This window comes from Crocodylus porosus, unplaced genomic scaffold (assembly GCF_001723895.1).
Source record: "Crocodylus porosus isolate Cpor-Errol unplaced genomic scaffold, CroPor_comp1, whole genome shotgun sequence".
Lineage (NCBI taxonomy): Eukaryota > Metazoa > Chordata > Crocodylia > Crocodylidae > Crocodylus > Crocodylus porosus.
This window is the reverse complement of record NW_017728906.1, coordinates 46,192,427-46,215,978: the sequence shown is the minus strand read 5'-3', so window position 1 is coordinate 46,215,978 and position 23,552 is coordinate 46,192,427. Positions and strand designations below refer to the sequence as shown.

Below are 23,552 nucleotides of genomic sequence, written 5' to 3'. Positions count from 1 at the left end.
CATACTGGGCACAATGCCTGACAATTCTAGACAGCAGCAAACTGCACTGCTCTAACATGAATGCTAGCTCCTGAATCAGAAGCAATGTAGTCACACACGGTCATTTATCAGAACTGGTCAACCCAGCTACATCAGTGTATGGATATGTATATTGCTTCCAGTTTATAAGGTAGTTTGTATGGACAAGAGTAGATCATAAGTGTGCCCTTACTTGGCACAGTAAACTTGCCAAGTGGACATGCCTCCTGTGTGCCTTTGTCAGTTGAGTCTGGAACAGATAAAGTGTTTGAGAAGGATGGACTGATTTTTGTATTTGTAAATCTTCCAACATGTTTTAACACCCGATGCTTATATTGTAATTGTTAGAATTAAAATAAACCTAAATTGATGAAATTTCAATTCCGTGGAAGGTCGTGATGCTCGCTAAGATTATAGGATCATAGAAAAGTAGGGCTGGAAGGGACCTCATGAAATTATCTAGTCCAACTGAAAAAAGCAAGTCCCCTCACTACCACAAAGTGTATAGCTGAGTTTTCTGCATTCAGTAAAGTTGCAGGGGTCAGCACACAAGGAATGAGCCTCACTTTAGGAAACCTCCTCTCATGGTCATGTTGGACTGTGCTCTACTGGAGTGTAGTCAAGTCTGTACAGTACACCACACATCAACAGAAAAGAATATTATATCTATATGATTCTAGCAAAACTGAAGATTTCATATTTTTATATCAAATATGGACACTACTATAATGCAAATGTGGTATTACAGGACCACATTTATCCTCCTTTTCCTTTGTCATTTTGCCTTTTCCCCCAAATCTAAATAAATAAATACAATGCACTGCAGCTTGATAAAACAGCTAAATTGTATGCAGTCAGTGCTTTTCTCTCTTATTTTTGGGATTTGTAAATAGAATCACTTTAGTATCTAGATATCTGTCTCCTTACATCAAATCAAGAGCAATAATAGAGTCTCTAATATTAAAGTCCTCCTACATACTGATGTCACTAGAAAGGTCAGGCTAACAAATAAAGCGGGTTAGAAATATTACAGAAAATAGAAGAGAAGGTTAAGCCAAACAAAAAGGCTTACTAAATGGGTTCTGTGGTTCTGGTGCCCTTTACAGAGGCTGCTGAAGTTGTAACATTTAGAAGGTCACAATACAACAACGCAAATGTCACCAGGGGCACTTCAGGTTAGATGAGTGGAAGTATCAAGCCCTGTTTCGGGGGAGGGGGTTGGGGCGTTGTTTGCTTGCTTTTTACATATGTAGGCTTTCCAATCTACTCTGAAAACAAACCAACAAACAAAAGACCCAGTCGTTTTAAACAAAGCCAGATGTTGAATCTGGGTGTTTGCAGTATTTCTATGTGACTCATTAGGAATGTGACTTCCTTTCCTTTCCTTTCCTTTCCTTTCCCTCTCTCTCTCTCTCTCCTTCCTTCTTGGTGGAGCCAGATGCCTCGGATCACCTCTACCAGCTTCAGGAACGGGTGTTTTCGGGCCAACGTGTTGCTGGCTGCAAATCTGTGGGCCGCTCCCCCTGGGCCCTCCTCCCGCGGCTCCGACATGCTCCCTTCAGACCCCACCTCATCGCGCCCCTCAGTCTTGCCCCTGACCAGAGGGCAGAAGGCGGCCGCGAGCCCGGGCGGGGCATGCGATCCTGATTGGCTGGGGCTAGGCGGGGGGCGGTGCCGGGAGCCGGGAGAGCCCGGCCGGGCAGGGCAGGGCGCGGCGGAGCGGGCAGACGGAGCCGGAGCCATGGGCGAGAAGTGCGATGTGGTGGTGCTGGGGGCCGGCATCTCAGGTGAGCAGCCGGGCGCAGAGCCGTGTCCGCGGCCCCCGCGAGGGTCCCAGCCCAGCCTTTGCAGGCGGAGGGCGAGGAGCACCCCCCCGGCCATCGCCGTCTGCAGCGCGCGGGGCAAGCCCGCGGGGTGGTCGCCCCCTGGGTGCAGGGTCTCCGCGGTGCCAGGGCCCTGAGCGAGTCCCGCGGCGGGGACAGGGGGCCCTGAGCCGCGAGGCCAGCAGGCGAAGGGAGCCCTCGGGGCTTGCTCGAGCTGAGGCTGCTCTGGGCTTCCCTCCCGCCCGGCGCAGCCTTCCCTCTGCCTCCACCACAGCTGCCGGGCGGGAGGGCCCTGGCGCCCAGGTGGTTTGAGGGATCAGGGAGTTGGTGTGTCCAGGTGTGTAGCTGAAGAGGAGCGGGCAGTGTGCCCTTGTTACCAAGAAAGCTGATGGCAAATTGGGCTGCATGGGTAGGCGTGATGCCCGCGGGTCCGGGGAAGTGATTATCTCCCCTGGTGAGGTCACATGTGGAGTACTGTGTCCAGTTGTGTTGGAAAGGATGTGGACAAATTGGAGACTGTTCAGTGGAGGGCCACAAAAATGGTGAGGGGGCTTGGGCACATGACTTCTGAGAGGCTGAGGGAACTGGGCTTATTTAGTGTGGAAAAGAGGAGACTGAGAGGGGGATTTAATCGCAGCCTTCAACTGCCTGAAGGGAGGTTTGAAAGAGGATGGAGCTGGACTTTTCTCAGTGTTGGCAGGTGCCAGAACAAGGAGCAACCCTTTCAAGTTGCAGTGAGGGAAGTTTAGGTTAGATATTAGGAAGAATTTTCTCCCTAGGAGGGTAGTGAAGCACTGGGACAGGTTACCCACAATGGTGGTGGAAGCTCCATCCGTGGTTTTTAAGACCCTGGTAGACAAAGCTTTGCCTGGGATGGTCTAGTTGGCGATGGTCCGCCTTTGAGCAGGGGGTTGGATTAGATGTCTCCTGGGGTCCCTTCCAACCCTCATTTTCTATGATTCTGTCTCCCCTGCTGGCAGACTGACTTCAGGCTAACATGACTAACTGCTCTGCACTCTGCTTTCTGCTTCAGGAAAGGGAGACCTAGTCAGCCATGTTACTCTGAAGCCAAGTAGAAGGCAGTGTGGATTGAACCTTAGCGATTAACTGAAGTAGGTAGGTTGTTTGATCTATATCTGTCATCTGTCTACATACTTCAGCTCAAAATCTTGTGCTATAGGTAGATAGATATAGATGTAGATAGAGATCAGTGGGTGTATCTACACATAATTACAGGGCATTAAGTTTATTACTTGTAATAGCAGGTGCTAATTTAATGTACTGTAATCGGTTCTACTGCGCATTAGTGCAATCAGACTCTCTTTTTGTGACTCTTAATGCCCATTGGACTAATTTACTGTGCATTAGCAAGGTTTTGTCAGCCTACTAATGTTCAGTAGAATTAGTCCAATGGCCATTTAGCATCTTGTGTAGAAGCACCCTATATATATATATCATATTTACTCAAATACAAGACAAGGTTCCCCTCCCCTCCCATCAGCATGTGGAAAAAAGCCCTTTGTCTTACAGTCACATACAAGGAAATCACATTAAATACATTGTCTATCTTCGAGCTGTGGCTAAATGCAACATTTACTTAATAAAGGAAACCAATTATGCAACCCAACACCGAGCGTGATTATAAAACATATAGCACATATTGGACAAGTGTTGGGATGAGAACTTTTTTTTTTTTTTGGCTCTTAAAAATGGGTAGGTGTTTCTTCTGGAACTGGTACCAGGCCTAGATATACTACAATATCAGGCCAGTACCAGAGGGGTCAGAGACAACCCTGACATCCTCTCCTTGATGCCAGAAATGCTTGATTTAAGCTGCTGATGAGAATCTACAAGGCTTGGTTAGAGCAGCCCATTTGAATTAAATGTATGATAGTATCTATTGCATTCAGTCTCCCTCAGCGCCAACTCTTTTTAAAAAGTCATGGTGAGCCACTACATTGCATACATTCTGACTTTCTCTTCACTCCCACAGCTGAGCTGTGCCTTTCTGTCTCATTTTCAACGACTCCTGTTTCTTCACCAGCCTTAAATGTCTGGCAAACATCACCAAAGGAGGCCCCAAACAGTTCACCCAGAATCCCTCTGTTGGCCCCTCTCTCAGCCTGTTGCATGTGGTTTGTGTGGCCCTGCCCTCCTTGAGGTGGAGCCAGACTGCATTGTCCTGCAATACATTTTGGAGGATCCCAGGACTCATGACAAGAACACCCAGTAATTAGCACTTGGAACCTTTGTGGGGGCGGTATTTGGAATACGTACACATACAGGGCAGTGCTAAGCTGTGGGATCACTGTGGCTTTAAATGGTGTTGACTCTGCTGGGGTTCAACCCAGTGGACAATATGGGAAATCCATGAGCCTTTTGGATTTGGACTAATATCATGAATAGTTGGGTAATATCATGAATAATATATATAAAAATAAATAAATAAATAAAAATAGGTACAAAAGTGCTGCTTAAAAGTATGTTTATGGAGTACCTTTACTGAAACTTGTAGCTGTTTCCAAAAAAGTAAAATGCATCAATTCTGGATGAACTGGGTCTATGGATACCTGTAGTAATTTGCTTATGGTAACTTTTTATTTCAAAGACAGTGGCCACAGCTGTACAAGACGCTGACTCTGCAGTAGCCTGTTACTAGTGAGCAGTAGTGTTGCATGGCAGGAAGCATGACACAACACTACTGCACAGTAGTAACTATCTACTGTGCAGTCAGCATCACCTAAAAGCCATTTGGTGACACTACTGTGCAATAACTCCAGTTACTGTGCAGCCATTTAGTACTTGTTTATACAAGCTCTAAACAACTGCATAGTAATGACTGCACGGTCAGCATCTTGTATAGACTCGGCCAGAGTTTTCAGATTTGCTTCTTATTTCCATATGCTCAAGGAGAGCAGGATCTGACAGTAAGAGAGGGAAGGGACTGCTGGAGGAAGAAGAAGAGGCAAAGGGGAAGGGTGCTACCTGAACCCCCAAAGTGTATTTTTCCTGCTGTAGCAGTGGAAGGGGCACAAATTCAAGGCAAGCCTCTAATAATTAGATTCTCGACCTGGAAATTGTAAGAAATTTATAAATTTTCCATATGTAGAACCTAATTATTGCGGACGGAGGGGTGAAAGATCAATTTTGGTACTGATTTTAAGTGAGGAACTTTAGTCAGGAAAAATAAAAGGTAATATCAGGTCAATATCAGTCAGTTCCTGTTTGGGAGTAAATGGACAGGCAGTGAATGAAAACAAAATTAAACTGCATGGGAATAGGCAATAAAAGAGTTTAGTTTGGGAATCTTGTTTCTGAAAAAACTAGAATAGTAAGCACAGGATCTTAATAAGGACTGGCAGAGATATCCTTACTGGAACTTCTGTTTCTTAACAGATCTCTTTCCCCTGCCCTGTGTTGCTCTCCCCAGTAGGAAAAAACAAATTAAGAGACAAAAACCCTGTGTGTGGGTATGAAATAAATGACTTTTGTTTAAGACTATCATTTCCACATGAGCAGGTCAAATTTATAGAAGAGTCTAAGTGAATCTCTGCTCTGACATCATGGCATGAAGTATTTTTGAATAATGACTTTGTATGGGGTGGTGGCACAAGTCTCATATACATTCTCTTGCTTGACACTGGCCATGTGTACCTGGGACATTGACTATGCAGTAGGATCATGTGGCAGGAGGTGTGATGCAGTGTTACTGCGTAGTAATCTCGGGCTGCTGTGCAGTCAGCATCACAAAAAAGCCATTCGGCGGTGCTACTGTGCAGTAACTCTGGTTACTAAGAGTTAATTTAGTACTTGTTTATACAAGTAATAAATGACTGAGCAGTAATGACTGCGCAGTCAGGGTCTCATGTAGACACGGCCAGTCACAGAAACATCTGTTAAAACAGCTCTTTTTTTTTCCTTTGTATTTGCCGGAAGACTGGGTTTCTCCCAAACACTGGGCTTTTCTATACTTCATCCAGTGGCTCATGCAGTACTATAAACGTGCTTTTGTTGAGTTTCATGATATTCAGAACTTTTAGATTTGCTTTGCAAAAATATATTATGCCTGGCTAGTGCCACTAACACTAGATCGTGAATTTTTCAGGTATTCTCCCTAAAGTAATGCAAATATTTGTAAATTCTGAAAATGCTGTGAAAGAGTGACCATACAAGTGTTTTGAATCGGAACTGAGAAATATTTATGGAAGCTGATTCTTTATTGGTAATGAAGTTTTCCAACTTCCTTCCCAAACTAGGGAACTGTTGTTAGTCATCTACACACTTTGGCTTATTCTGTGAAAAGTAAGCATATATATAAAATACAATATAAATAATTACAGATATTTTAGCAAATTAAATTACCAACATTATTGTCCAATAAAAATAAAAAAGAATTTGTACATATCGTAGCTGGTTGAAAATGCCCAAGTTTGCCTAATTTATTTCTTTTGCCAAAATTCCTACTTATTTTTCTGATAATCATCATTCTTTTGTCATCCACAGAATCCCTTGATGGAATTAAAAACCTTCTTATGTAGCAGTGATAGCATGACATTCTGAATGTAGTTTGTATGGTTCTAAGAAGGTCTTGTTTGCCCTGGGGAATATGTCTCAATCTGCTGTTCTTCTTTCCTAACTTAAAAAGCCATTTTGAAAAGTGTGATGAGCATTTCTTTTACATATTCTAATCACCACAGACATCAATAAATTGCTTCAAGATGCTTATTCATTGGATTCAAGTCTATTGGGCAGTCTGAAACAGAGCCAACTAGAAAACATCAAGACATTGTAGTCATTGAAAACCTGTCAGTGGGATTAAAATGATGAATAAACATAGCATAGGTACAAAAAGACTTTGCAATGAAAATTCTTCCTCTGAGAAAAGTTAATGGTGAAAGATTTGGTGTTTACTTTTCGTAGGACTTTGAAGTGGCATCAAATTCAAATATTGCTATTAGAAAACCTAATTGTATACATCACAGTCATTGAAAATGTGCATTCATTATCCACAGTACCACTTGCAGGTGGGCTCCATTATTCTTATCACAATAGTCATGGGGTTTTGTTCCATTCTCCACTCCACAAGCTTCTGGTCTCCTTCCCCACTAAGTCCTAACTTCCACTCTCATGACTTCTTGTACCAGTCCCAGGTTTATGAACAATCACTCATAATGTCTTCCTTCCCCCATTCTAAATCTCCTTGTCCAGCCATTCCCAGTCCCTCTGCCCTCTCCTTATCTCCAGTCTTCTTCTTAGGCAATCGCCATTTCCTCCTCCACTCCTTATTCTCTCTCTCTCTTCTCTTTGGCCATGTTTGCTCTTCTGTTGGCTCCTAGTCTTCCTACTTAAGTTTGTCATCCAGTTTCAGGGTCCTCATCTCTCCAGGCTCCACACTCTGTTTGCCCACCCAGTCTCAAGTCTAGTCTCTTTGTATCTCTTTTCTTGTATAGCTCAACTATTGGTTTCCCCTTCCATTTTCCTTGCCCTGACCCTACAGTCTCCCCCATCCCATATCGGCTTCCTCATACACCCTCTGGCTCTCAGGATTCCCCAGTTTTCCTCCCTGGCTTCTATATCTTGTTCCATCTACCACCTAGTTCCAGTGTTAGTCTGCATTCCTAGACAGCCTCAGGTTCCATGTCCATTTCTACTCCCCCAGTCTTCCCGACAATGTCATTGCTCCTGTCATTGCCCCCTGTTGTTGTTTCCTTTCCCTTCGGTCCCCCCACCAGCCCCAAGGGAGTCATTGATAGTATAGAAGAGACTGGTTTCCTTTTCTCAGTTCCAGTATCCGGTCCCACCCCAACTCACAGCAGTTCGGAGTAGCAATTTATAGACAAAGTCATACTTTAGTCCCACAGCCATGGATGGAGGGAGCATGCCTCATCTGGTCTTACATAGCAGCTATGTAGGGAAGGAGTAATTTTAGTCACTGTGGAGATGGTTCATTGGTCAGCACTAGGACCTGTGGGATGCTTGATGAACTCTGTAGAGGTTTTAGTTGTTATGCTGTAGCAGATGTCTACTTAACATGTATGAAATGTATTTTAGAGATTTATTCTTGAGCCCAGTTTGGATGGATTTCGTTGGGATGGTAAAATGCACCACCAAATCTCTAGTTCCTGCTCCAAAGCACAGGGATCTTTCTTTTAAAAAAAAAAAAAAAAAGTCTCCAAAACATTGTTAACATTATAAAACATTGTCTTTTTTTTTCTCCAGTCTTGCTTTTAGAAATAGCTAAAGCATTTTGTCTGAAAATTTCCACAGAAGGTCAGCCTGAGGAAGACATATATTGCACAGATCATTTTAGCTTAAGAGCCCAGATTTAGCAAAGCTTTAAGCAGCTGAAAACAGGCTTTTATAATAGCAGGTGTTCAACAACATTAATGATATACAAGGCAATTCAGTGGCCTAGATCCCTATTGAACTAGCTTGGTTAAGGCCCGTTTTTGTAATTAGTGGCACACAGAAAGGACTGATGTGGGTAATGTCACATCTGGTTGTTTTTATTCCCTAATTTGAATGAGATGGTTCTAACTGAAAAATGAAGTGGTCTTTGGCATAAAATCTGAAGCACAGCCTGAATCTGCACTTCTAGGCTAGGGACAGGCATTACATACAAACTGGTTTAAACCTGTAATAGTTTGAAAATAGCTTTAGCTGGTTTGAGAGAAACTGGTTGAATGTAGTATCGGACTTAACTGATTTGGATCAAACCGGTTTATGCAATGTCTGTCCCAGACCTCTTGCTGGTTTAATATAAATCAGAGTCCTCCAGCATCCCAGCATACTCTCTGGGCTGGGCTGAGCTCTCTGTTCCACAGCAGGGCTGGCCCCTCCCCTCTGCTCCCTGGCTAGAGCTCCAGCAGACTTGTAGGCACAGCAGGGTCTGCCTGGCTTCCCCCTGCCATACCCCCCACCCCTGCCTCACTGCTCAAGCAGGAACCCCCCTCCCATCTCCCACTTCCCACAGCAGGGATCCTAGCCCCATGGACCCTAGGCATGGGTTATGCTAGCTAATGCCAAGAGGTGACTGTGTGTGTATCTCTCTTCAATTTCACTGGGATGAGCAGCCAGAACTGCTTGTTCTGCTTAGGGCTGTTTGGAGCTAATCAACAGGTAAGCTGTAAGAAGTCCGAAGTAATGGAGAGAGGCTATTGTTTTGCTAATCTGGTGATAAAGACTGTTATCACTGTCAGCCCTCAGCTGGCTCGCTTGCCTGTCAGTTTGCTGGAGGTAGTATGATGAAGCAGGGAGGGAGATTGAAAAACTCCATATCATCAACAGGTGCATCCCGCCTCCCCCACGCCTTTGCCTCAGAGTGCTAGCCTGGGGCTGGCAACACTCCTGCCCCTTGAGCAGCCAGGAGGGAATAGCCTGGGACCATGCAGGCAGACCTCCCTAATGAGAGTCGTGCCGGAGCCTGGCCATATGCCCCTCAGCTCAGCTCCCTGCAGAAGGAAAGGGAGGGCTGCTTGAGTGCCCCCAGGCTTCTAGCCTTAGCCACTGTAGGCATGTGCCTGAATTTTCTTAGTCCAGAGAGAATGTCTGTCTGGTTTCAAACAATTTCAGCCTAGCCAGATTAAACTAACCTGCAAAGACTAAATCAATTCAGGCTCAGGCTTTTTGAATGTCTGTCCCTAGCCCTAAAGAAAATGTGGAAAGACCTTGACCACTCTGTTACTATGCCTCACAGGAGGCTGCTGGACCTACTGGGTGTGTCTGCATGTTTACTTTAAGGCACAGTAGCCTATTTAACTGCACACTAAAGCATCATGTAAAAAAAATGCAATTAAGCTAATGTGCAGTAAAATAGGATACTGTGCATTGCGCCTTGGTACTGTGGCAGGGCAGCGTAACATGCATTAAATTTAGTACCTCCAATGTGAGGTACTAAATAAATGTGCAATAGGAAAAGCACGTTTGTGCATGTGTAGACATGCCCACTGACTACAAGGGTTTTGAACATACGGTGCCAATATCTTACTAGTATGCATGCAGAACTGTGAATAGCTGATTTACATGGTGCATAAAGGACATGGATCATAGAGCTAGAAACTGGTAGGAGTATGAAAGTCAACAAGAACCTACACACAAGAATGTTTTAAAGCAGGGGCTCCCAAACTGTGGTACACATACCCCTTAGGGGTTTGCAAGACATCTCTGGGGAGTACATGGGAGAAATTGTGTAATGATGGATTTAATTTTCATTATAATAATAATTGGCATTTAATGGATTAAAATATAAAACATATCCTGGTAGGGGTACACAGGTAGCTGGTAAATCTAGAAGGGGGTACCCAATAAAAAAGAAGGTTGCAAACCTCTGTTTTAGGGTACTGCAATCTTCAGTACAGTGTGCAATCGTACAATAGCACAGAGAAATGCTCTGCCATGCTTGCACATAGCCTCAAGGATTATGTCTTTTTGGCAGAGATGAAATTACTGTTCCAAATAATAATACGGTTGCTCTTTTGCGTAGTCCGTGATACCCTGCTGCTAAGCAAAATGGACTTTCAAATTTGCTGGCAACAGGCAGAAGATGACAGTACGTCCTGTTACACAGATACATATTGAATGAGACCAGGAAACAAAATTTAGAAGGGGGAGAGAGAAATATATAAAGGACAGCAATTAAGCTTTATATTGAAGAAAAACAGATGATGGACTATGGAAGCTTCTCTCCATGGCAAAAAAATGTTAAGTGACTTGACATTTTCTGTTCTATCATCTGTGATCAAAAGGCTTTCCAGTGGAATAATGCATTCAAGGGTTTTGATCTCTGTATGAAATATTGAATAATTGGGAAACGCAGGTTGGTCTCTGCAAGCTGTAATGATAGCTCAACTTATGCTGTACACTGCTCCGTTTGTTTTGACAGAACTTGGTATGCAGGCCTTTCTGTGGGTAGGAGTGTTAAATACACTGTCGATAAAAGCACAGTCCTGGGTCAAAATTCTACTCTTAGTTATACCTGTGTAAATTTGCAGTAACTTAATTGATTTCCCTGGAGTTCCTCCTAGATTTACATATAGTTTGTATTTAATCTATTTTGTTTCTCTGTTTTCTGGCTATGTTGTGCTTTGTTTGGCTATCCATTTAAGATGCAGTCTTCAATATTGCTCTACTCGATGGACTAGGGACCGTTATGGTCATTGGTACACATTTTCAAGTTGGGTACTAAAAAGCAGGTACTTGAAGCTACATTTGGGTGTCTAAATAAGGGGTCTTATTTCAAAGGTGACCATCCTCCAGAGTTCCTGTTATACTCAGTTAGTAATCTGTGTATTATGTGGAAAATAAAACCATAGCACAGAAAGCATTGAATAAACAGGTGGAACCATTATGTTGACCAGTATGTGACAAAATGTCAGTTTCTGTTTGCTTCCATTTTTCATATGTTACTCAGGAATGTTATAATCACAAACTACATTGAACACAGGAATCATATTTAATTAGTCTGTATTTTGACATTTTGATGTAAGAGTATAACATTTTGTCATGCGTGACATGTTTTTCAGGTTAAAAACACTACTTTTTGATCAATTCAGAGTTTGCTAAAATATAGTTTTAACTTGTTTTCTCTACCAGGAGAGAGAGGGGGAGAAATTATTATTAGAGGCAGAGAAACATTCTTACACAGCAGTTTTCATTGAACTGTGTTCTGTCACACATGGTGTCCTAAAACAATTGCATAAATTAGATACTACATCTAAGCCATATTTGTATCTTGAATTACCCTTGGATTACTTATTAAATGAAGATTATGACCCCTTCTTATATGCCATGCACTTGGTGAAAATTCTAAACATGGCTGACTGTGACTCCATTGTTAATGGCTTCAAAGTCTCTTAGCGTCATAAACCTATATCATGTCCTTGAGTTCTGGATTTTGTGCAACATCTTTGAAACAGCTAAAAGTTGTTTAACATCCCGCATAGACAGGAATGTTAACTAAATATCTGAGAGAGCTTCTGGGTAGTATTTATTCCCATCAGCCTATTAAATAGCCAGCACTTATGAAATACATCCCAAATACTATGGTATAATATATACATGGAGTAGGGCAACATTGAGGTTGCTCAGCGGATTCTGACTGTCCTGATATTTGTGCAATTAATGTCCTGAGGTTACACTGACAGTTTTCACATGCATTCTTAGCTGTAGAAAAAAGTCCTACATATTAAATGATATTCTATCTGGTGCACAAAACACTTAGTAATGTGCCATTAGAAATCCTGTAAAATACCCTAGGATGATCCTGCAAGACATGTTGTAGGGAACCAGTATATTTTTAGCTGATACTTTTATTTTAACAGGATAGTGCAGAGAGAATTGGACATAAAAATGAAAGTTGATGAGTCTGTGAGGAAGAACTCGGCTTATGATCAGTATTATCCTTTTTATTTGCCCATTTATACTTTCCTAATGTTGTAAACAGGGAAATTTGTCTTTTTCAGAACAATGTTTGCATCTAAACAGTTCAGGCAATAGTGCTGTTGGAATTCATTTGAGTGATACACTTCAAGTAAATATTGTATCATGAGAGAGAGTTCATTTATATTCCTTTGGTCTGAAAATGTTAGTGAACCAATCTGAATATTAACAAAAAGGAGAGAAGTAAATTGATCCCAGAAATTAGCACTAGCCAAGACAGAAAACAATGATCTTCAAATTACAAAATTAATAAAAATGTCCTCACTATTATTCTTAACCCCTAATCTTGGCTACACTGGAAGAAAGATTAATAGTGTGTTTAAGAAAGTAAAAATCAAGTTTTAAGTTTGTGGCATTGTCTAATGAAGCAAGATTGAAAAAGGAACCACAGCCCTTTTATGGTTAGCATTTTCTTCGCTGCCTAATTGTTTTGCTGGCCTGTGTAAATTTAGTTTGAAATTAAACAGCACAGTTGTTTTTTCATTCTTAAATCTGTTGATTTTCATGAGTGATCCTATATGGATGCTTTATAAAGCCTGAAAAGAAAGAAACACGGGCTGGATTCTCCTCTGACTATCTTTTGTACTCCGGTTTAGCTATAGTGCCTTTGTTGCAGAATTCCTTCCAATACACTGGCATAAGTGAGAGAAGAGCCAGGATGGATTGAAACTTATTTGTAGTCCTTGTCACCACTATGCCAATCAAGGCAGGTCTGGGTGGTGAAAAGAAAGGTTCACCCCCAGGATATCATGCGTATATGTTCCAGCTTACATTGACAGGTTTACTTGACAAAAAGATTTCTGTTTGACTAATAAGAGCTGAGATTAAGATGACCATTGCCAGATTTAATTTTTCAGTTGTGTGGAGATAATTAGATTTCCCATCTGTAAAGCCGTAAATGTAATCACAGAAATAACCCATTGTTATAGTGAAACTTTAATGCTATAAAGATTTATTGATAATTGCTTTACTTTCCTATTAATTGGTGTGTCTTAGAATAAAAAAAAAAGGAAAAACTTAACAATTGTGCCCATTAAGGCCAGGGAAATTGCTAAGAAAAATATCTTAATTTTATATATATAGTTTGTATCCGAGGCCAAATTAGCCAAAACTAGTTCCAAATCCAAAAGTCCAGAACCATAAGCGACCCTACTATTGACAAACATCCTCTACCCACACCTGGGGCTTCAGATGTTTCCAAAACCTTTGGTGGCCATCCTACTTGCAGGCCCAAGCCCAGATGCTTGGGGTTTGATTGCCCCCGAGTTTTGCTTGCCCTTAGCCAGAAGGCCCTTGGAGCAAGCAAGGGAGGAGATTCCCATTTCCATAAACTGGGCTTAAAGCCGCTACACCTTGGTGGATTCTGAACCAAGCCAAAAGAGCAGTTCTCCTGCAAGGTGGTTCTGGAAAACTGCCTTCTTGGACACAGATGCATAGTATTTCTTCTGCCAGATTAAGAAGCCACTACACTTGATCTGAGCCTTCAAGAGGCTGAGAAAAATGTCTTAATATGGTTTTATCATTCTTTGCAATGCAAACAGACTACTGCAATACTAGCTTAAGTGGTTATTGTCCACCCGAAACTAGAAAGCTTATTGGGCAAAGGTGATTAAGACGGGCTGACTTCTGGAGCCAATGGTGCACAAGGGAATTAGTGAGATTCAGCAACCTCTGCTTCCCTAGCCCATGCAATTAAGTGCCCATGGCCAGCTGGGTCAACTGTGGACAGCCTTCAGCACAAATCCAGGGTAAGGGTTGGACTCATGTCTCCAGATTCATAGCAAGCTTCTCTCCTCTGCCACTATGGCTGTAATAGGTTAGAAACTTCTCATAAAAAGAACCACCTAATTTTATGTGAAACATGTTGTTGGCTATAATATCTTAAGAAGTAATAGCAAATTTTGTTTGCTTTAGCCATTCTTTTTCCTGGCTATAGTAATTAGATGGATACCCCAGTACATTTGAATGGAGTTATTACTCTGTCTAAAAAGCAACCAACCCACCTTTACCAAAACTAAACATACAAAACCTGTGGCCTACATTTTCAAAACTGACTATTGGGGCAGGGAAAATATGTTGATTTGAATGCCTTGGTTTCAGTGCTCAGTTTGGGAGACTTTAATTTTTGAAAGGATTGGATTCAGCCTTTTTTGAAAACCTAGTCTCTTTGCAGTGCCCTAAATTGATACTTAAAAGTACTTTACAAAATTTAGGCCCATAAAACGCCTTCACCTCAGAAAAGTTTAATATTTTCAGTTGGTTTAACACTTCCAGAAAGATTTACAAGGGTGATATCTCACAGTTGCATTGACTACAAAGAATCTAGCACAAGGGCTTGCAGAAACAGGACATCGTGGTCATTGGGAAGTCCTCATCCAAGTTTAAGATGTGATGCTGGATGAAATGCTGCTCTTCTGCCTTTTTGGCAATGAGGCAAGTCACCTGAAATTACTGCACTTCCAGGTTACAGGTGGCCCACTCTTCACCTTCAAATGAAGTTGATTGTCTGGCCTGCTTATATTCTTGATGTAACCTTGGAAACAATGAGTGAAACTCTGGCCCCCCCTGAAGCCTATAGCAAACTCCAACAGGGTCAGCATTTCATACAGTAATTCTGGATATGGTATTGTAAAATGGTATCCTTTATTACTTCTAATTACAGTATCACATGCTACTATCTGTAGCAGACAGCTGCTGTCTGTATCAGCAATTTTGTATCCAGGTATAAGGGAAGCCTGACTGTCTATTACCGTTTTCAAAGAAAGTGACTATGTCTTCTTTTTATACTTCCATAATGTACATATTATAGCTATCTACTTACTTGTGTGGCCATCAGTAGTGCAGTAATGCAGTAGTGCAGTATCTGAGCACCTCACAGTCTCCAGTGAATGTTATTGTCATAACTGTCCTGTAAGAGAGGGAACATTGCTCCCATTTTACAAGCACAGAGATGAGATAACATGGTGTATTAAGTAATTTACCTAAGCTCACAGGGATTTTGTAGTTTGGTCTGGTATTGAACTCCATTCTCATAAGTCCTAGCTTTGTGCCCTATTTGTATATAACCATTCTTCTTTCCCCATGAGCTAAAAGGCCTGCTTCCTGTTCTTGTACCTCTGTCCGCAGCCCAAATTCAATGTTACTCAACAGGTGGATAATTTCTTAGCAGTAATTTTCAGCTATGAGACATGGTTTATACTTTGCCACCTGACGTTAGTCTATCTTCTTATCTAGTTTTACTGTCTTGTGCAAACTGTACCTCCTGAATATTGCATGTAACGATGCACTTGAGGCTGTTTTGTTTGATCAGGTTTCTCTGTTCTTCTGACATGAAGGCAATGACAGTGTTATCTTTGACAGCAGCAATTTAGGGTCTTTTAGCAGAACTGCAAAATCAATTGGAATACAGTTTTCTTGTACAGTGTTTAGATGGAGCTTGGTTTGAGGTTGCCATAGAAACCCGTGTGGAGGCTGTAAGGATTGTCTTGCCTTGCTTATCCTGATCTAATAACAAATAGACTGAGACCTCAGACAAGGCTAGTTTTCAGTGGGCTCACTGCATCTGACTGTCACACCACTGACTTATAAAAAGTCAAAATCGTGGGCTAGGCTGTGGCTTGCATAATCTCTGCTGTGTTTAGTTGGGGTGAAAGTTGCAATATGGCCCCGTTCAACCACAGCTGCTTGAGGTATTTGTCCAGTCTGTGGAAGAGACAGGCAGAGCAACACTTCCAAGGACATTGGGGGAACACTCTTTCTACCACCAAGTGTTATACTCGAGAAAAGGATGCAGCACAATCTCCACATGGTACTGCCTCCAGCTTGGTACTCTGGAGGCACCCAAGTGAGGCTGCTACTCGGTGGGCATGTCTACAGGTGCAATTAATATGCTGGCATTTTCTGCGCAAAAAATTCACACTTACTAAAGCACTCTTCTGCATGTGTGCCCCAGTCAGAAGCAAACTGAGCCCAAAAGGCCCCAGCCCTGATCTCCCCCCTGCAGCAGCCAAGGGGAGTTCCAGACTCCCCAGGGTACCAGTCCTGGGCTGGCAGGGGGCACAGGAGCTTAGCCTGGAATTCCAGAGGGCGAGGGAGAGCTGTTCCAGCTCCATTGGCAGTTCTGTCCCAGCTGGGGGGAGATCGAGCTGGCCCCAAGTGAGGGGGGTGGGGAAAACTTCTGCTGAGCCAGTACAGCTCTCCCCACCCCCTGTGATCCCCTGCTGCCTAGGCTGACTGGGAGCAATTTGTTCCTGGTCAGTGTCTACACATGCTGTATGGCGCATTAGTTAATGCTTCCTTTTTCTAGTACCTGTGACTACAGGTACTAGAAAGTGGTGCATTAGACTAATACACTATGCAGTAATTGTTGCACACATGTAGACGGTGATGCTTTACTGTGCATTAGATTAGTGCTCTGTAAAGTGTCTTGTGTAGATGTACCCAGTGGGTGCTTCTACATGTGCAATTAATGTGATGCAATAAACTCTGGTGGATATTTTGCCAGAGTTTATTGCTTCTGGGTAGTGTGTTTATATGTGTGCCTGGGGCTGCAGCACATTGAGCCGGGGTGGAGCAGCCCCAGCTGGCAGGGGGCCTGGGAGACCAGCCTGCCAAGTCAAAGGTTGCTCTGACCTGGCTCAATATGCTGCAGAGTGGATGGTTGGGGCACAAATGTGCTTCAGTGGGGGGCTAGCTGGCAGGCAGCCCCCTTACTGAAGCACCTTCATGCCCCAGCAAGCTTCATCCACATCTACACGTGTGTTACTGCATAGTAAGTAACACCACTGTGGGTTAGTATTTGTATTTACAAGTACTAACCTATGGTGGCATTTATTAGTTTACTGCGAACTAATAGAGCTGCATGTGCAGATGCAGAGACGTTATTGTGGAGCTAATTACACATGCAGTTAATTCAAAACAATAAATTCTGGAGCCAAAGTAATCAACTCCCAGGTGCAGCACTACATGTGCACCTAGGACAGAAGCAATTTAAGCTGTGGCAGAGCTGGCTTGGGCTGGCAGGGGGCATAGGGAGTCAGCCCTGGGCTCCAGGTGGCACTGTTTGGTGGTGGAGAGGCTGGCTGGGGCATGAGGGTACTGAAAGTATGGAGCTGTATGGCTAGGTAGCAGGCAGGAATTTGGGCCCCTGCTGGCTGGGCTGACCAGGTGTAATTTACCCCTGTGGTCAGCATCTACATGCGCATTTAATCACAGCTAATTACCCTGCCATAAGATAATAATGTCCATAACAATACTGTCTTACAGCAGCCAGGTAAACTATCTAAACAGAGCTGATAAGGAGGGGGTGGGGAAATCCTCCCTAAACCTGCCGGGGCTGGCGACAGCCCCCTCAGCTCAGCCCTGTGGAATAGAAGGGAAGGCTGCTCTAGTGCCCCCTGGCTTCTAGTTTGAGCCAATGCAGTTGTGTTCCTGCATTTCTGGGGATATGTGCATGGTTAGAAGATGATTTGGTCTAGCCAGGCTAGACTAGCCTGCAAAGATTGAATCAGTTCAGTCTCAGGCTTTTTGAATGTCTGGCCCTGTGTTGAAATTAAACCATAACATTAAGCTTTATCTCCAAACCCTGCTATAGTATAACCATTATTTTTCCTAATCAATTATTGCTATGATCCTGTGTATCTCATGAAAACAGAAAAAGGCTTAATATTTTAAGCATTTACAGAAGTAAATGTGTAACTAGGGCAGGCAGGGGTGGGCAGTTATTTGAGCCTGAGGGCTATTTAGAGAGTTTTGGTGAGCTGTCATGGGCCAGGTCAGCAACCCCTCTCCATACAACAGCTCACCAAAACTCCCTAAATGGCTTGGCCAGGAGGCTGGGATGGGGCCACAGGTGGGTGGGGGCAACATCTGACAGTGAGATGGGCATGGGGATGGGATTGGGATTGGGATTGCAGGGCTTTGACAGGGCTGTGGCCCGGGGCACAGTTGAGATCCATTGTCCTCATGCCCCTGCGATGGGCACCAGTTCTGAAGGCAGATGCATGTGGGGAGTGGATCAGGACTTTGCCCTGGGCCCCAGCCCTGCACTATCATGGCCCCCAACCCCGGAGCCTCCTTGGAGACTGGCTGGGACCTGCACAGGCAGGACGTGTGGCCAGGTGGCTGGGATGAGGCCACAGGTGGGCAGGCAGTGGTGTCTGGGAACTGGAGGGTTGGGCAGGGCTGTGGCCAGAGCCAAGATTGTGAAGTGGTGATGTATGGGGCTGGGGCATGGGGAAGAGCCACAATCTGCTCCATGTACACTCCTGCCCATGGAACCAGCACCCTTCGCAGGGGCATGCAGATCAAGGCTCTGCCCAGGGCCCTGGCCCCACACTCACTGCCCCATGATCCTACCCTGTGATCCCAGCCCCGCCCACCCATCCTGCTTCCAGATGTCACTCCCCACCCACGGCCCCATTTCATGCACTTGGCTGTAGTGTAGGGCAGATGAGCTGGGGTATTCAGGCAGTGGAGCTGGGTCTAGCGGCAGCAGCTGGACGGAACCACCACTGCCAGGGCTGCCTGGAAGTGAGTCCAGCCTCTATGCTGCCCCAGCCCCACTACATACCCAGGGATGGCGGGACCAGCAACACACGCCACGGCTCAGTTCTGTCACCTATTCCATGGAGCCAAGGGACCCTTGGTGGGCTGGATCAGGCCCTTGGGCTCTATTTTGTCCCTCACTGAACTAGGGCATACCCATATTAGTCATATAAGTGGACCTAGATGCCCAAGTGTGATTTTTTTGATTCACTTTGTTCAAATCTCTGGAAATCCATATTGCATTCATTATCACCTGTTCCTTATGATTTAGTTATTTAAAAAAAGCAGTAAGGAGAAAGAGAACCTATCCACCTCTTTATATTAAGGGTTTTTCAAGGACTTGAGCAAGATGGAACAGAATTGTGCTTATGTGTCTAAGTCCTCTTATGCATATAATAAGTGGACTAGAATTTGAACCTGTTGTTCTTTTAATACCTGGGCCAAAATGGTTCAGTACCATGATTTCACTGAGCATTACAGTAACTTACTACAGAAAATTGTTTTCTCAGAAGTATATCTTCAGTCTAAATATTTTTAAAAGAATTATTGCTGCATGCTTGCTTGTTTAATAAATATCATCTCTCATAGAATAGATTAATCCCTCTTCTGTTTTTTGGGCATAAGATATCTACTTTTGATAACCCCCTATATATTTGAAGAACCTCTGTCCCTTGACACAAAAACAAATATTTATATGGAGGAAGAACCAGTTTAAGTTGCCAAGATTTGGCTCATATTTTTTGCATCTTTACAAGAGAAAATGCCACTTAATGTAGGGAGTTCATAATAGAAAATACATTATCTTTTGGAGTTGCGCATGGTTTATTAAATGATTGATGTCAAGATCGGATAAATATGAGACTAGTCTAAGTTTTAGTAGGAAAAAAAATGCAAAAATTAACTGCACCCTGTGATCTGAATGTTATATTGTTCTTGGAAATCATGGTAGGCACATATTTAATTTGTTTTATTATAAAGCCTTTGAATATTCTTATTTTTAGCTTTCAACAAAGGATCTTTTCCTACCTCTGTAACTGGAGATCATGTTTTTGCCCAGGAACTTAATGACCAATCTTCCTTACCTTTAAAACATGCACACAGTCACATTGTCCAGGAAATTAGCGTGACCCACGATCTGGCCTTTTAAGTAGCATGTTTTTATGTATTTATGAGCTGTTGTTTTTTAATCATGTTTCTAAATAGTGTAATCTTCATGAAAATATTATTGCTCCTTAATGCAGGATATTTTGCCAGAAATTCTGGCAGCTAAGGCGGCTTTGCTGTTTTCAAGGAGCTCTGTATCAAATTGGCCTTGCGGACAATGGGATAATTTGGTTTGACAAAACTGCAATGTTTTTTACAATCCTGGCTCACATTTAAGAGGATTCATTTTTCATTGTGCTATAGTGTATCTGATCTCTGTCACATGGTCTCACAATTAGATCACTCTTGAAGAAACAATAATTCCTCCTGCAGAGCATCCACATTCAGCCCATTTAATTGTCATGGGCAAACTTCAGTGCATTCAAATTAGTCCCCACAATCAAGGATATATTGTTGGCTGGTAATTGGATAGAAAGTTGATAGGGAAGGGAAGAAATTGGAATGTCTGCTTGACTGAGATTATATTGTTTCATTATTATATTTCACAGGTATTTCAGTAGCATCTGAGTCCCTATGAAGATAGGGTTTCTAGCTTTTTAGGCACTGCACAAATACAAGCTGAGTTTGCTTTGTGTAACCTTAATCGCAACTGTTTGCTTTAAAATAAGCGTGTGCCTCTTTTTCCCATAGGGATGTCTGCAGCCAAACTACTGGCTGACTCTGGCCTTAGTGTTGTGGTTCTGGAGGCCCGTGACAGAGTTGGAGGAAGGACCTTCACTATTAGGGTAAGCGCTTTTGGATGGTGGTAGCACTGAATTTTGCAGGCATACAGTGCCATATTGGACACTGCCAAGAAGTGCACAGGGGATGTGTAGAGTTTCATAAGAATATGATGTCTTTCAGGTAGGTATCATCAGAATGATGTTTTATTTAAGAACATACTTCATTTGGGCATGGTGCTGTGTACTGTAGTTGTCAATGTGCTTGTTCCATGTGCATGAAATACTGAGTGTTCCTTGTGTCCCACACAAAAATTAGACATATCAGTTGCAGAGGAGATTTGAATGCACATGCCATAATTCTGATTTGCAGATACAAAAAAGGCTGAGTCTTATTGGGTGTTATGGTGATGTCAGGAGCGTATTGTGAGAACACAGGTTTCTAAGAAGCAAATTCAGTTAGTGCCCAGTTCCAGCAACACCTGGGAAGAGCAGTAGCCACTCAGCAGCAGTGTTTCTCCTGGAAATATTTTCCCTAATGTGTATTCTGGTGATATTTTGTATAACAGCAACAGCTGTTTAAGAACAACATATTCCCAGAGCACCTACCAACATATTCCTATTGGTAGGCATCAACTGTATATCATTATTAAGGCAAATTTGGGGCTATATCTTTTTGCAGGGTAGAATCATGCTCTTTTTTAGGATCTATAGCTTTTATGGTATATTTTTTCTACTTCTGGTCAGAACTGAGTGGTTCAGGTGTAACTGGTATTACTGCTTTCCTATAAGATGCTCTGTACTAAAATTTCCCTTTCTAAAAATGTACTATACTTTGGATCCAAAATACAGTGCCTGTTGTCAAAAAAAAAAAAAAAAAAAAGAAGAAGATTTGACTTGAGATACCAATTAGTGGGATATACAAATGTTGCAGTTATTTCCCAGTCTAAATATAGGGCCTGCTGTGGTATGTCAGAAACCACAGTATGGTAACTGGAAGTAAATATTGATATTTCAATAGCAACCATTGTATTTGAAACCTTAATACATCAACAACGTCCCTCCATGTCACTGAAAATGCTTTGCTAAAATACTTGCCATGAACAGTATTAAATGGAATTACTGTCTTGGGAAATCTGCCTTCTAACAGCAGCATCTCTCTCTGAAATTGTATTTTATTTCTCAATGCATCTGACATTGATCAAAGTTCTTTATATAGCTCTTTCATGGCCAAGCACCAGTGGTGGAGGATACATATGCACAGAGGAGCATACTCAAATTCTGGTGTGCTGGAGAAAAGATTATTTGTTTCGGGTATTACCAATGTAGGACCCAGATACTATAGTGCGAAGGGCTACATAAGTATCTGCACAGGTGGGGATATCACTCTGGTACAGGCCTGTCTGCTCTTTGTTTTGCCTTGTGGACACCCGTATATTCCTGTTATCTTTTCAAGTCCAGGGAAAACTTTTCCGCAAAGAGTAGGGAGGCTGCTTCTCTCCAAAGAGATATGATTCTGATCATTGATTCTGCAATGATGGGGCTAAATTCTTTTTAACAATTTATATATTTGGATGTTAACAACAACTGGCTCATATTTCAAGTACCGTGCACGATGAAGAATATTGACAGTTACCAAAGTACCATTGCAGCATCACCATGAGCTGCACTTGTTCAGTGCCATTTCATAATCCTCTAACTATGCATGTGGTCCACACTACTTTGCACAGTGCATTCTCCATTACCTATGAGCTGCTCTGCTTGAAGGAGTGGAGTGGTTGTGTTTAGAACTGGCATTGCTCTCAGTGTATCCTCAGTATGCACAGGTGTAAAAAGCTACACCATGTAGATAGCACTGGAGAATCTGGACCTTACTGTTTTTGCTGTGAATTTTCTACCTGATTTCTGTTGCAGAGCTTCCTCTGGAAATCCTGATTCTTGCTGTTTTTAATTTGACAGAACAAGCAAGTAAATTATGTAGATGTTGGTGGTGCATATGTAGGACCTACCCAAAACCGCATTCTTCGGCTGGCCAAGGAGCTGGGCATAAACACATACAAAGTGAATATAAAAGAGAGGGTGATCTACCATGTGAAGGTAAGACTTAGTTCTCCTTTTATAGCCAGTCAGCTAAAGAGAATATCGAACTTTAGAAATAGCTAGTGATTGTTAAATAGGCCTTGTTAAATCTCTTCAGTATGCATTTGTGTATAATGGTGTTCTTCCCTCTTTTGATTGATTGGCTGTTGAATCCATTATTCTTCTTTTATTTTTTAATATGCATATGAAATATTTTCAGTGGGACAGTGGCCATTTACAGATGAGGCAAATCTGTCACCTAATAATTTTTAACAGTATCCCTTGCAGGGCTTCAGGATTTCAAGATGGATATGCCATCTTTTAGAGCTTGCTTTCCTAAACAGTTACACATTTCAGAAGCATCTAAAACAGCTGCACTCATCTGTACATGAGAGTCCTCTGTTTTTTTATTTAATTTTCTGAAGAAACTCCTGAATCAAGGAAAAAAAATCATAAAGCTTTTTTAGATCCAAAGAACCTTAAAAAGTGTATATATAGAAAACAATTAATTATTTGTCTGGCATAATTTGCATTTTAGTCATGCCCATTTCAAAATAAAATGCCTATTCCCTTGTCTGCTTGGCTATACTACCTGTTTTTTCATTGTTGAAAGCCTCTATAAGGGCATCCCTTTTAATGCAGTGACACCAAAGATAATGGCTGATCAATTATGCAGGTTTCCTGCTGCCTGGGCAAGTGTCCATTTTCCTTCTAGAAGTCTATATACTTCTTGAACAAATAGAAGGTTTGTGAAATGTTATTTCTTTCTTGCTGAAGAAAAACACAGAACAGCTAAAAATTAGAAATGGGCCTAAAGAAACAAAGT

The 23,552-nt window shown here is 42.5% G+C and overlaps 1 protein-coding gene across 2 annotated transcripts in view; it reads left to right on the top strand.

The window, feature by feature from the left end:
* Positions 1-1,433: 1,433 nt before the first annotated feature.
* Positions 1,434-23,552, top strand: part of LOC109305902 (amine oxidase [flavin-containing] A-like) — a 57,408-nt gene continuing 35,289 nt past the window's right edge. Inside the window, exons 1-3 of one of the 2 annotated variants that reach the window (XM_019529068.1) lie at positions 1,434-1,527; positions 20,619-20,713; positions 22,607-22,744. In XM_019529068.1, the coding sequence (XP_019384613.1) occupies positions 20,621-20,713; positions 22,607-22,744 (231 nt within the window). In that variant the 5' untranslated portion in view covers positions 1,434-1,527; positions 20,619-20,620. Of the gene's footprint in view, positions 1,528-1,704; positions 1,806-20,618; positions 20,714-22,606; positions 22,745-23,552 lie in introns of those variants that run through there. The other variant, XM_019529067.1, reaches the window with a different exon arrangement.